The sequence below is a fragment of the Helianthus annuus genome, chromosome 7 (assembly GCF_002127325.2).
Source record: "Helianthus annuus cultivar XRQ/B chromosome 7, HanXRQr2.0-SUNRISE, whole genome shotgun sequence".
In the NCBI taxonomy this organism is placed as follows: domain Eukaryota; kingdom Viridiplantae; phylum Streptophyta; class Magnoliopsida; order Asterales; family Asteraceae; genus Helianthus; species Helianthus annuus.
In genome coordinates, this window is record NC_035439.2 from 147,661,098 (window position 1) to 147,676,226 (window position 15,129).

General features: G+C 35.3%; 1 protein-coding gene and 3 long non-coding RNA genes across 4 annotated transcripts; all 4 read left to right on the forward strand.

Annotated features, from left to right (window-relative positions):
* The first annotated feature begins 2,837 nt into the window (after positions 1-2,837).
* Positions 2,838-3,977, forward strand: LOC110867501. Its single transcript, XR_002551646.2, has 3 exons — positions 2,838-3,037; positions 3,231-3,285; positions 3,387-3,977. It is a non-coding gene; the product is annotated as an uncharacterized LOC110867501 (long non-coding RNA).
* A 1,962-nt stretch (positions 3,978-5,939) lies between these two features.
* LOC110869207 lies at positions 5,940-8,509 on the forward strand. The gene is made up of 3 exons (XR_002552985.2): positions 5,940-6,405; positions 6,929-7,051; positions 8,456-8,509. It is a non-coding gene; the product is annotated as an uncharacterized LOC110869207 (long non-coding RNA).
* A 215-nt stretch (positions 8,510-8,724) lies between these two features.
* Positions 8,725-10,455, forward strand: LOC110869208. The gene is made up of 3 exons (XR_004863014.1): positions 8,725-8,915; positions 9,519-9,984; positions 10,152-10,455. It is a non-coding gene; the product is annotated as an uncharacterized LOC110869208 (long non-coding RNA).
* Positions 10,456-12,868: 2,413 nt separating this feature from the next.
* On the forward strand, positions 12,869-14,780 carry LOC110867231 (pectinesterase 2). Its single transcript, XM_022116358.1, has 2 exons — positions 12,869-13,562; positions 14,467-14,780. Exons 1-2 carry the CDS (start codon positions 12,869-12,871, stop codon positions 14,778-14,780), a joined length of 1,008 nt encoding a protein of 335 aa, XP_021972050.1.
* The last annotated feature ends 349 nt before the right edge of the window (positions 14,781-15,129 follow it).

A 15,129-nucleotide genomic window follows, 5' to 3' on the forward strand; every position in this document is an offset into this window, starting at 1 on the left:
TCAAGAAACAATAAATAACAACACCCAATCAAGCCATCTAGACTGGATCGTTTTTGCTAGTCTTGTCGACCCAACAATATCAAGTGAACAAATAGACCAGACCAAATTACTGGGCCGAGCATGTTTGATGAAATGATCATTCTTTACAGTTATCAACTTTACTCTTACCTAACAAAGTGAAAGTTATTTGTTTGTGGAATCGTTTAGGAGGATTAGTAGTTTATCTAGTTCACATGAAACCCGAATCACTTTTACGACCCAATAACAATAGGGATGAGCAAATGGTACCGGTACCAGTACCGAATCGGGTACGTTTTCTGTACCGATTCGGTACCAACTTTTGACATTTTCGATACCGGTTAGGTACCGGTTTTTACGCTAAAATATTGAAACTGTACCGGTACCGAACTGTACTCTACTGTACCGTACCGGGTATATCCGGTACCGGTACCTACTTTTGGAGATTTTCGGTACCGGTTTGGCACCGAACGGGTACCATGCTCATCCCTAGATAACAAACTTAAAGAGCATATTAGTTAGGTTATATTATTCCTTAATGAAAATTGAAACGAAACTTGTTTCTACACATTTATACTGTTTTTTTTCCCTTTTTTTTGGTTGGCTAAGTCGGCAGAGACCAAAGTATTTAACACATAGACCAAAAAGTTAAGCTGATCTTTTTTTATTTATTAATTTTCCTATCAGACAACATCAACAAAACACATACAATATATTTTGTTGAACCTCTTTTGTCCTAAGCCCCACACCCAAATCCATCTAATGAGTTCAAGATGCACAAATAAATGACCTGACCATTTGAAATTTTCTCATTAGAAACTCGAACAAACAACCAAGTTACAAATATAATATAACCACACATTGACATACAATCGACAAAGTTTTGAAAGAAACCGATTAAAAAGTTCGTTTAAGTACGCGTGTTGCGACGCGCTAAACCAAATTGTAGATTGCAATTTTCATGAGGTTTTCAAATAGAATTCAAAGTTTAAAACTGCCTTAATATTATAGATGTGTGTGGTCTTGTAAGGCTCTTATCTTCAATATTCAACACAAATCCTGAATCCATCAATCCACGAAAGTTAAAACCCAACTACTAAAACATGTAAAAATGATAACAAATTTAATAAAATTAGAATTATTGATTTTTGCATAAAGCAGATTTCAACATTTAAAAGCATAGAGAGTCACAAAGCATCTGAAAGTGGATCTTGTAATTAGTAATAACCACAAAAATTTATTAGGTCAGGAAGAACGCAAAACTGTTTTGGTAAACGTTTGATTCTACTTTCCTGTAGCTATGAAGGTGGAAATATGCAGTTAAAAACCCTAAATGACACAGCTTCAAAATATACAGAATAAAACGATTCTGACGAAGACATATACCTGATCTTCAAATCTTGAGGGCAGAATTCGAAGCACCAAAAGAACTGAAAGGGGGAACATGATTTAGCGGGGGGTGGGGGCCTGGGGGGTTATAGGACTGAAACGTGTTAATAAAACACGTGCTCATACCCTGAGGTTAACACGTGCCGGCAATGGAGAACCTCATCAAAAACCGGAGGGAAAAAAATAAAGAAAACAAGAATCGAACTTGGACATTAATATTCGCATAGGAAACCATGAACCAGTATGCCAAAAGACCGTATATGAAAGAACGGTGAAGAAACCCTTTTTATAACAAAGCCAAAAGAGAGACAGGCAAAAAAAAGAGTAAACTTCCGTTTTGCTCCCTGTGGTTTGGTCATTTTAACGGTTTTGCTCCAATAGTTTAAAAATAGCCATTTTCCTCCCTGATCTTTTGAGTTTGTCGCAAGTTTGCTCCCTAATCTTTCGAGTTTGTCGCCAGTTTCCTCCCTGATGGAGTTAGAGGCGGGGGTAAATGAGTTAGAAAAATCAGGGAGGAAAATGGCTATTTTTAAACTATTGGAGCAAAACGTTAAAATAACCAAACTATAGGGAGCAAAACGGAAGTTTACTCAAAAAAAATTAACCAAACCAGCTGTCATGAGATGGTTACTGTTCAAACGCTACAAAAATTAATATAAGGATAATATTTTGTATCCTAAATTTGTCTTTTCACCTTCTTTGATTTTAGGGCTTTTAGGAAATAATTGTTATTTTTGTTGATTCAGTTGTTCACCAACATATATAATTTTGAAACTTTATTTATTTTCTATAGGAATTGAATTGGCACCCGAAACTACAAAAGATTATACATTTGCATTCAGCTTTCTTTTGGGATTTGCGATTGTAATCTTATAACATTAGTGTTTTGATTGCAGTGTATTTGTCTTTATGATTTCATTCTGATTCATGAGTTATTATGTTTTCTAAACCCGTATTAAGGTTTGATACGTGTATATCTTTTTGGTTAATCACATATCTGACGGTGTTTTTAAGCTATTAGGATTAGAACTTAAGATTAGTATCGTAATTATCAAATGATAGTACATAAGAAATTTATTATGTTTTTTAGTTTTGAGTTAATTTCTGTTTTCGTCCCTGTGGTTTGTCAAAAATCACTATTTCAGTCCATTAGTTTAAAAATTGCGATTTCAGTCCCTGTGGTTTCACTTTCGTAACCATTTCAATCCATTATTCTGTAAGTACAGGGACTGAAATGGTTACGAGGTGGATTGAAATGGTTACGAAAGTGAAATCACAGGGACTGAAATCACAATTTTTAAACTAATGGACTGAAATCACAATTTTTAAACTAATGGACTGAAATAGTGATTTTTGACAAACCACATGGACGAAAACAATAATTAACTCTTTAGTTTTCTTAGTGTTTACTGATTAATGTCGGTTAACAGCATCGGAAGGCAGTAGATGTGAAGTCGTTGCTTGCTTATGTGTTTTGTGATATTCTGATGTTCAATTGTGATGCTGCGTGTGTGTTGTTCTTTGGTAAATACGATGGATTTCGTTAGGGTTATGTTTAGGAGATGAGCAAAGAAAGCCACTGAAGCAACAAAGAAGGGGCCAGAATGTGCTACAGATATGTGGCAACATTGTAAGTTTCTTCCACTTGGGATTATTTGAACTTTATTATTTTATATATCTATATTGGTAGCATTGTATTAATTGTTAATAATAATAATAATGTCTATGTTAAATAAAATCCCATTTGATACGTCTTCAAACTATTTAATTCACACGAAGGCTACTATTCAAGCTATAACCCTTGGTTTTGTTCCGTTTTGTAGGGGATTTTGCCATACCAATGATGACAAGCACAAATTGTTTGTCCAGCTTTCTCAGGTAAACTTCATGCACACGACCCCTCCCCAAACACAAACGCACCCATATGTGTAGTGTGTACTGTTTTTAACTATCTTATTTGGTTGTACTATTACCTTCAGGAAAATATAGTTTTGAAGGAGCAAATTGAAGTTTATTGAGTTTCAAGCGATGCAGCTAAGCTTTTTCTACTAAACCATAATTAGAGTATCTATCGTACCTAATAAAAGCCATAATTAAGGGAGATATGTCACCCATCTATAGCCTCTATTCCTCATTTTCCCGCCAAAAGTTGCATCGCTTTGTTTTCCCTGTGGTGAAAGCACACGCGGGATCCATTTACAATTTCTAGGTAAAAAAATATTATGACCCGCCTTCATACCAACTTAACCATAATTCCGTTCCAGCCGCAATCATTCACCCATCTATCTTCTCTTTGTTCTCTCCATAGAACCAACTTTCGATCATCCAAAAACAAAAATCCCTAACGAATTTTTTTTGAGGAAGATGAATGTGTTAGCAGATTTCAATCTTCTGATTTTGTTCGGCCCAGCTTTCTTCTTCAATCTAAAGGTTAATTTTCTTTGATTCATCTAATTGACACTAATTTTCTGTATTTTGGGTTTTCTTTTGGAGGTATTTTTGCCTGTCAAGGAATGAAATCAAGGGAGCAGAAGTTGTGTGTCAGGGAAGCATACCCATTTGAAGTCATTCTCAGGCAATTAGATATTTTTGCCTAACATTTTTACTTTATGAAAAGTCAGCAATCGATGATGGTTACAGTGAAACCGGACTAGGGTTGGCCGGTTTATAGGGTTAAACATGAATCCCAATAAAGTCAAATAACTTTTCGGAAGTAAATCTATATATATTTATTTTTTTATTTTTGTCAAAAAGCAGGTTGTATACCTATCATTAACTTGGGATTCATGGCATTTGAACTTGGAGCCTACAAGTATTTATGTGGTACGATGACAAATGATATTTACTCTTTCTTTATGTGTTTAATGATGTTTATTATTTCACTTTTACATAATTTCACTACTATGATAATTTAGTGGATGGAATATTGAGCAGTTATTTGTAGGGCTGTAAACGAACCGGACGTTCAGTGAACAGTTCGTGAACTGTTCGGCGGGAAGTTCGTTTATGTTCGTTAAGTTAAACGAACGAACATGAACAGAGGTTGCGTTCGTTCGTTTATGTTCGTGAACGTTCGGTAATGTATTCGTTTATGTTCGTGAGCGTTCGGTAAGGAGTTCATTTATGTTTGCTTGTTAATATTTATTTGTGTTAGTTCGTTAAAGGTTTTTATATGTTGTATTTTGTTTTATTATTTATAGTTTTTAAAATTTTGAAACCCTAGTTATCTTACATGCCTCTCACAACATCCCTCATTTCACTATTTCAATTTTAGTTTGTGTTAAGGATTAACGAACTCTTATTTTGTGTTTATCATGTTTTTGATAATCACGCCAACTCTGTTCGGATAATTATGTTAAGTGTTTCTTTATTTTTTGTGGATTCTTCGTAATGTTTGTGATGAAAATGCAGATTTTATTCTAAAATGAATATTGTGTTCATAAACGTCGTTTGTGTTCATTTATGTTCATGAACATTTGTTTGAGTTCATTAGCATATGGTAAGTGTTCGTGAACAGTTCACGAACATGTTCGTTTCCTTAATGAACGAACACGAACAAGAAATCTCGTTCGGTAAGCATTCGTGAACAGTTCATGAACAAGCTTGTTCCTTAACAAACGAACACGAACATGGCCTTGTTCGTGTTCGTTCGGTTCATTTACAGCCCTAGTTATTTGTGTATGATATTGTCAAGAAATGCTTGAGTCATAAACTTAGAGAAAAGTAAAAGCCCTATGTACCCGAGCCATTAAAGATAGGTGTTGTTGCTGGAGTTAGCTCTACATTGTTTGCATCTACCTTCTTGAATACTGTTTACCCGTCTACGTTCGAGGTAAAAGGTCAAGCTTTTTCACTTATATACAAAAACAAGGAAGGTGGTGATCAATTGATGATCATATGGAATCATATTTAATATATATTCATCTACTACAAATCCACTGGTAGACTCCTCTATAGATGTGGCAAAATGGGCGGGTTGGATAACGGGTTAAACGGGTTAACAATGGTGGGTTCTGGATGACTGGTAATGAATTGTGTGCATTTGTTTTAAAATTATTTGTAAATAATAAATTAGTTACTTGTGATTACATTAACAGCATCATTACAATAGTGATGTCTCAACTAATTTACATAGGTAGCTACCAGAGATGGAATAACTATGGCACCGAAACTAATAAAAAAAGACACCGAGTAATAGGACATACATTATCTTGCAAGCTCTAAAAGCATTATAAGCATTGTATATAATAATGATGAAAAAGTTTGTATTGCAGATGTAGCGTGCAATTGAAGGTACCCATTATAAACATATTCTTTTCAATCATGGATCAATATAGGCATGTACCAATTTATCCATTTCTTGCGCACATGCATGTTCTTTTTTGCCTGACCATTTTGACCTAACCCATTTTATTACCTCAAAAGGGCCAATGATTTATAGTTCGCTTTGGCCACCCAAAATGGACCCATTTGGACCTAACTCATTTTATTACCTCAAAAGGGCCAATGATTTATAGTTCGCTTTGGCCACCCAAAATGGTTGAGTCAGCCCTGCTGATTGCTATCTAAAAATTCTTATGTTTTTTTAATTATGGAAAACAATAAACTTTTTAAATTTAAGGTACGGAAATTACATTTGAATTCTATTAAATGTGTTAAATGAGTTGTGTTCATGAGTTGGAGGGGTCGAATTTAAGTGTTTTTTTTTCAAAGAATAGGTTAACTGGGTCGACCTATCTTTTTTTGTGATTGGATAGCATACTCGATCCATAGCTCAATAGTAAGTTGTTAGATTTGTAAAATATGTACAGATTTTTGTATCCTCTTTTGATTATTTAAAGAATCTGATAAATGTTTAAAAAGTATTTTATATTTTCAGCCTATTTGTTGTTTGGTTTGTTTCAGGTTTGATATTTGTACGGGGATGCCATATGGTTCAACTTCTCTTGAGTCCTCAATAAGCTTTTTAAATTTTTATTTTTACTTCAAGATATTAAGGTAATCTTATTAACGATGCTGGAATTTTCTTTTCTATTTTTTGAGGAGTTGTGAATTAATTACTTCAATATACATATGTTTTGATCCAGCCTGACACGACTAAAAGGCTTAGAAAACGACTTTTTTTAAACCCGGTTCGTTTGACAAGATGTGTTGGGTAGTGTGTTGGCCAGTTTTATTTATATGCATCTTTAACCGATTCGGCGGTGCTTTAAAGGAAACATTTCGAGTGGGTCAAAAGTCACCCAAAATGTATTTTAAAGAAAAAAATCTTCTTAAATCGCTACCGAATGTAGAGAGTCACATGCTCGTTGTCGGTACATTTAAATGTAATCTTATATAACAACTAAGGTTTATTTTAAATAGCGTCTTGGTAGTTACAAAATGAATAATCAATTAACATTGAAGTTGTCATATACTCATATACGTTACTGAAAGTAGAGAGTCACATGCTCACTGTGGATACACACATATATGGTGGATATAAGATGATTGTAGTGCGATATTATTATTGTATTTGTAGGTGGCATGAGGCTGGAACATACAATGTTAATACGAAAACTGGAGCTCTAAATGGTTTGATAAGAAATGTGGAGTATAGTCATGGCTCTAACAACGGCTTGACGATTGCTATTGATTTTTTGCGGTAATCTTTGCCATCTTATTGCTCAAAATAGGTGTTTGTGTGTCAAGTAGGAAGTAAATAATTCTTTTGAACTGCAAGTTTTGGACTTTATATGAAGTATTTATTCAATTTCAGACTTGATGTTGGAGAACTAAAAGTACAAGTGGCTGCTAAAAGGGTCATAGAAAGAAGTTACTGGTGTAAACATGTAACAACTGCCACTAAAATCCATAATTAGGATGGTAATTAGGTAATAAGAAAACCCTAATTAAGAAACCCAAGTGATTCCGCATAAACCCTAAAATTTCCAGAACAATCGGAATCAGGATCTAGGCCCCTAAAACTCAGGGGGGGGGGGATAAACCCTAGCCAACGATTATCTTCATAACTTTCAATCAAATTCGAAAATTGAAAAACTGTCAACACAGCAAGCCTAGTTACACACGTAGCTACCCTATGAACATAGGTTACCACTCGCGTAGCGCGACGCCTATAGGGGGTACCCCTCGCGCTACGCGACGGTGTCAAATTTCGGGTATAAATAGAGGGGGTTGGGACTTGAATTCTGTCTTTGGAACGACGTAAATCCGAGTTACGTAGATCAAGTTATCACAGAAACAGTCCAACACACACACACAATTATCGAAACGCTGCCGCAATCAGGGTAATAACTCGATCGCTATTACGGTTCAACGTCCGATCGATTATAACTATCCAACGATAGTCCGGGTGCTGCTCAATTGAGCTTGTACTTTGATTATTCGTCGTGATTTCGACTTGAATATTAGAGTGCTGTTCGAATTCGGACTATGCTCTGTTATTCGTTGTGAATCCGATTGAATTATCGAGTATTGCACTGATTAATCGTTGTGAAGGTTTAATCTCGTGAATTGACGTAATTGTTGTATTAGTTACTAACCTGTGTGTGTGCATTGTGTTAAAACTAGGTGTAATCAAGGCTAATCAGTAGGCTTATATCTATTGCTCGTTAATCTGCAATGTGAGTCATTCTTCTTTTTAAATTGTTTTCTCACAGTTTGTGAGTAAGTATTACAATACCTCAAATTATTTTCAAGGTTATAATTACAGGGATTAAGTCTTTGTAATCATCAAATTACAGCTGGTATGTGGGGTATTGTGCACATTACTGTTATTATCACTCTATGTGAGTGAATATTACTCTATGTGAGTTATTATTACTCTGTGTGAGTACACCGTCACTATTAGGGCAACGGGACCCAATAGTGGTATGACCACAGTCACAGAAATGAATCGAGTGACAAATACCCATTCTTGATAATTGGTTGATAGAAACATTGTAATCGCTCTTAATACTGTAAATTATAACTAACGGGTCGTTTTAGAAAACAGAATGATTCACTCAGTATTTCCCCGCTGACAAAACCTTTTTCAAACATGTTTCAGGTGATCTGTGTGATCCAGGAAAAGTGCAGTAAAGCACTATCAAGCTCAGAGAAGTGGCTCAGTGTAAATAAACCAATAAAACGTGGTTTGAAAAATAAAGATTTCTGTGTGAAATCAACTTATTGTAAATTATGGGATTTATCCCTTAAACTTTGTGTAATATATTAAACGAGCATTTACCGGTGAAAAGATCCTGTTGTAAAAAGACTTCCGCTGTCGCATAAATTAAATACCACGGGAACTGCCTCGCGGGCCCCGACTCCGTCCAGGGTGGGTCGGGGGCCGTGACATAAACATTTGTGCATTCATTTATGATCAACCCTCATGTGTCAGATTTTGATTCTACATGAGGGCATGTTTCTAACACCAGTGATTGTAGGAACCCCAGCTACAAGGATGAAGAAGGTGGCGAGTAATGTAGTGAAGAAACGAGTCTTTGAATTGTTTGCACCTTTCAATGGTATGTAAACTTTTTTTTTCCTTTACATTTTCGTTTCTACAATTGATACCGTTTAACAATAGTGTTTAATGTCTTTAATTTGTTGAATATATTTCGACCCGTTTTGTCTTAAGTTTTTATATTTTGACCGGGTTAATTTTTATTAGCTATATTGTGACCCATTAAAGCATATGGCAAATCAGCAAGTTGTTTAGATTGTTCACAATAACCCCAGATCAGTAAAGTATATTTTTATTTCATATTTTAATTGTTCAATCATTTATGCTTTGTTGTGCGACATTAACCAGTTCGGTTTGGTTTGATTACAACAATGGTAGTACGAGACTATGAGGGATTGGTTTGAACACTGTTTAGAGTAACATTTTTTTTGGTTTTGAGATTTGGCATTAGCGCGTTAAATATGGTGAGAAAAATTATATTAGTTCAGTCATAGTCTAATTTTAGAACAAGATAACACCTTGGTGAACTTTGGACTCCTTTAACCGGTTTATTTTTAGCAATTCTTTTATATTGTGATGATATAGATTTGGTAGTGATCTATTTGGTAGCTTCTATCATCTATGATGTTTTATGCATTAATAAAACACTTTGGCATGTTGCTAGGCATATGTAGTCTGCTGCTGCTTTAGCTGTTGAATTATGCATATGGAGTGTAGTTGCTGATTTTTACAGAAGGTCGTCTGAGCCGTACAATGAATGTGGTAGGTCACAACCTACATCTGATGCGCTTTCAAAAGGTGCCTTGTAGTTGAGGAACATTACTATCTTTTTCTCTTATAGAATCTTTATAATATTTATGCGCCTAGCTAAGGATCAAATATTATTATTTAGAGGGAAAGAAAAAGGCGACGAATGAACGCCTAGATATGGCTGGTGTAAAGGACATGTAAAATTGATATTGTTGGAAGATCCTGCTAGCAAAGAGAGAAATCTTATTGGCAATAAATAAGAATGCTAATGTACAAGCGTTTAATGTAGTTATGAAAGTGAGAATCGAAGTGGGTAAAAATCAATGTATTCAAGTTTGTTTGACAAGGGCAACATTCGATTCAGGAGTTGGGAGCCTAAGGTAATTTATTCTTTTTCTTTTTCTTGCTTCTTATGCGTTTGTTCCTTCCTGTGTGTTTTCACATATAAACAAAGATGATTTTGTTCCTTCCTATGGCTGGTGTAATTTGATGTTTTGTTCTTACTCCTTATGTGTTTTAAATGCTTTTTTTGTTTTGTATTTGTTAGGATGACTGGCAGAAGGAGAAAATGGACTTTATTCAAGGCGTGAGCCGCATTTCGACATTACCAAGGACCAATGTAAAAGAGTCAAGCAAGCTTTAGAGCTAGAAGTTTAGGATAAGTGTAAATATCTAGCTCTCATGTTTTAATAGGTTCGTCTAGCATGGAGCTTATGCAAGTAGCTGATAAGGCAACCATAGATAAAAGGTTGAAGCTTATGTTGAGGTTTTTAGGACTCTCAATGATGCTAGACAACATGTTAGACAAAGATGTTGATTGAGTATATCAAGCCCTTACTTGATTTTTGTGATCAAGTGTTATTTTGTAAAAGAATATTTACCAGACACAAGACACAAACCTGATTACATAATATTTACCTGCTATAAAGATTTAGATAATATATTCCGACTGTTTTGTATATATAATTCAAAGATTTAATTAATTCAAGAATTTAAAACCACCCTTTCTTCGTATTTAGGAAAGTATTTTTAATCACAAAATCTATCACATGGTATATTATTATTTATTGAGTCTCAACCGAATTCTTAGGTATAAGATTGAATATATTGTTTCAACAGTATTGTCTAATTTGTTGAAAGTTTTAGATGGTTCAAAATTTTGAAAAAGTAAATTATTTGAACTAATATCATATAATTAATTTCAAGATTTAATTCATTTCAAAAATTTAAACCATCATTTCAGTGGATCGAATTGGGCTTATTATGTTTCCTATATAAGACCCAATTCCCTTTTCTTATATAAAATAAAATACTTTACTAATCTATATACTATAGTCAATTATTTGTTACAATCTTTTCTATATTTGGGTTCTTAATTAAAATTTTGGCGCTTAAATAGTGTTAAGAAAAAACTTACAACGAACTCTAACTTCCTATAGTCATAGAAGATTGCTTCCATACCTAATGAGTTTTATCTTATTGGAAACAAAATTAGCAGTGTTGTTGGACAAACAATGCATCAATGCAAGGGCACTTGAGTCAGCAATATTGCTATTGGACAAATAAATTGGGATTACTATAGATATATTTTTAATTGATTGCATTATTTATAGCCTTTGCTTATTTCACTTCACTTGTGTGATCTACATTTGGTTATGAGTTCATATGCTTTCATTATTCGCTTTTAGATCTGGGTCAAAATTACCAAGTAGTTTTCAAGTTGAAAAATTGTTTTCAAACCAAATAACGTATTTCCTTCATTTACTTATCTTTTCGATTTTGTTAGATCTATAGTACGATAGTTCGTTGTATTTTAATCTTCAACTTCAGATTTCTCTAATAAGTCCATGTGTACAGTTTCTTTATGATCAGTGTAAACGTATTTTTTTTCTAAGAATAAGAAACATATCATTTTTCAACACCGCGAAATTCGCAGGTATTATCACTAGTAATTCTCATATTCAACAAGGAAATACCATAAAAATAAGAAAATGAACTTTATGTGATTATTAGTTATTTGTTCTAGCGGTACTAATTTACGATGATTAAAGGCTTTGGATTCAAGTATGACACAAAGGTAATTCATAATTGATACAATCGTACTTTAACAAGCCAGATGAAGTGAGTTGTAAGATGAAGTGAGTTGTAACTGGTTGAATCTAAAATGTGTATGATTTTTTAAGTAGTAAATCAATACAAATCTCATTTTTTAAGTAGTAAATCAATACATTAGTATATGAATCGATTAATTTTGTAATTATTCCTTAAAAAGTGAGATTCACAAACTAAAGTATCGATTTACTATTTTTCCTAATCAAATGAGATTCATAAACTAATGTATTCATTTACTATTTAAAAAACAGTTTAGTGTTTACTAAAACACTAAAGGCTGTTTGGCAACTTCTGAATGGTTAAGTACTGAACCAGTAAGAGAGGTCTCAACCATTAAGAGCCATATAATGCTTAATCGTTCAGAGGCAAATGTCTGACTAATTCAAATTACAGGTCTTAACCATTCAGACTCAGTATAATGTCTAACCATTCATTGAGACATTTTCTCGAAAAACATACAATCTGAACCATTAACTATTGAAACGGTAAAATGTCCAAACCATTAAGAGCCACATTAAGAGCTACACAATCAGCTCTTAAAAGCGGAGGCTGAGCCGGCAAAATTCACCAAAACGACGGGCTTAGCCGACGCTTTTCACCAAACGTACAGGCTTAGCCAACGCTTTCTATCATAAAATGTAAGCTAAATCCTAGCTTTTTTAGTCGATGAAGTTGATGTAGCGGCTTCTGACCACAAAAAATAGGGTGATTACTTTGGTTAAGCCTACAACTCCGGGTCTGTTTTGGAAATATTTTGTTCAAATTCGACTATGCAATTTTTTTAGTTCCTACTTCTTTTGTAATAAAGCATGTAACCGTTGTGACACAAGCCATGCAATTAACTTGTTACTTAGTTTGATTTGAATTAGCATTATCTTCAAACTTTGAATATCATGATATAAATAAAGATCATAACATGAAGTTTTATCACCATTTAACATTACTTACAAATTAATAGTGAAAGTCACTCTTTTCCTTTGCTTCATTTCACTCCTTTCTTTTTCATCAAAACCAACCACTCTCACCGCCGCTGTCACCGTCGGCACCATAACCTGGTGGTGCCGCCAAACCCCGCACTGCAAAACATGCAACCACTACGTACCCAGATGCTACAGCTTCACCGCCCCCATAACGGCTAAATAATTCCTAGACATGACCATACAATCAGCCATTGATGAAGCACGTGCGGCTTGTTACAAAACTCGCGCGATCAAGTCCACGTATCCAAATGTCCCGGGTAAAAGCTTGTGGGGTAGCTGCGTTGACTACTTTGACCGGACCGCGTTCACACTTAACATGGTCCTAAACACTCACCATGACCTCCAACCCACCCCACTAGACGTCCAAACATGGCTTAGAGCGGGTTTAACCTACATAACTGTTTGTCACAAAGGGTTTGAGTTGATTAACATGACCAACACCATGTTACCCGTAATAACTACCAGTTTGACCGAACTAATAGTTAACTCTTTAGCTATTAGTGTTATTTTTCCATCTTGTAATACTAATGGGCTTGTTAATGTGAATTTTAGCGACGAATACAAGCTTGCTGATTTGGCGAATGAAAAGCCCGACGTTGTGGTGGCTCAACATGGTTCGGGTGACTTTAAATCCATTCAAAAAGCGGTTGATTATGCGATGATTCACCGCATGCCCAAAAAGAGGTTTGTGATTTACGTGAAAGCTGGTATTTATAAAGAATACGTGGAGATACCAGAGACAGTTAAGTATATCACGATGTATGGTGACGGAATAAATAAGACGATCATAACCGGTAACCGACATTGTGGTGGTGACATGCTCAAAACCTCCAAGGTTGGTGACTTGCAGGGATCAGCAACTTTTAGTGAGTTCATGTCTACACATTTTGTTTTGTTCATTGTTAGAATAATGGGCATTTTCCAACAAAATTTCCACAAAAACGATTTTATCATAAAAGGGCCGTGGGAAACAGTTTCCTACGCATTTCCCACGTAATTATTTTCCTATTAATTACCTTTTTTTTTTTTTCTAGTAGTGGTTAGACTATAAACAATAAACTTATTTTATTTGGATTATTTTCCATTTTCCTATGTCAATTTTCGTTGGTAATTCGTAGGAAACGCTATTTCCAGTGAATTTATGACGAAAACGCTTTCAACGAAAAAAGAGTTGATAAAACAATTTTTAATCGCCGGTGAGCTGGTAGTGGAGTGGTAAGGGGGAGAACTCGTGTTCCAAGTGACCCAAGTTCGATTCCTGCCCCCACTATTTAGCTTCGATGACACCTGGTGATGATGGAACACTAGGCAAGTAGGAGGCGATAGCTAGTTCGATCCTTGAACTGAGCAGGTTTTACCTCACCGCATTGTCGTGCGTTCGGGTGAGTCTTCATGGGCTTCGGCCCAAGGTGAGAGTTTTCACCGATTCGGAGGCGGGTGTATCTCGATGTGGTGAATTTCGACAGTAGATCATTTAGAGGATTTGTTGGATCAATGCAGAAGTCTGGAGCCGCAAATTTATCACCCGGGGCATCACATTCCGTAACACTGCAGGGCCACAGGGAGAGCAAGCCCTTGCGGTCCTATCTTCTTCCGACAAATCAACATTTTACCGCTGCAGCTTTGAAGGATACCAAGACACACTTCTTACTATGGCCTACACGCAATTCTATTAAGAATGCCAAATCTTTGGAACCATAGATTTCATTTTTGGTAGCGCGAGAGCAGTTTTCCAAGATTGCAATATCTTTTTTCGAAAACCATTACCAGGAGGCGGGTTAGTAGTAACGGCTCATGGAAGAAACAATGATTACGAACCTATTGGGTATTCATTTCAAGGGTGTAAGGTAACCGCCGCACCCGAGGTTAATCCGAGTAAGCATGCAAAAGCATTTCTAGGAAGGCCATGGTTTGGGCTGAGTCGAACCGTTTATATGCAATCTTTTCTTGATGGGTTGGTGGACCCACAAGGGTGGCTTGATAGTTGGGGTCACAAGGATACTGCTTATTGCGGAGAGTACAAGAATTATGGCCAGGTTCTTCTACTAATCAAAGGGTCAATTGGCCCCATTACCATGCCATAACAGATCCAAAGACAGCTAAGTTTTTCACGGTGGCCCATTTCATTTCGGGTTATAATTGGCTTCCTAAAACCGGTGTTCCTTTTACACCAGGGTTTAAAAACCGTTCCGTTCTACTAAATTGAATACTAATCATGCTATAGGTGGGATTTTGTTGGGTACATTTACTAACTCAATAATATATAATGAACACTGTATTCCTCATCTTGAGAAATAAAACATGACGGAAAATTGGGTCCAAGACATAAATCTTTATCAAAACTCAAATCAAAGAAGACTAGAGGATCATGGATTGGTTTTTGATATCATAGTCCCTATTATACGTGATAATATAATGAAATCTTGTATAGTC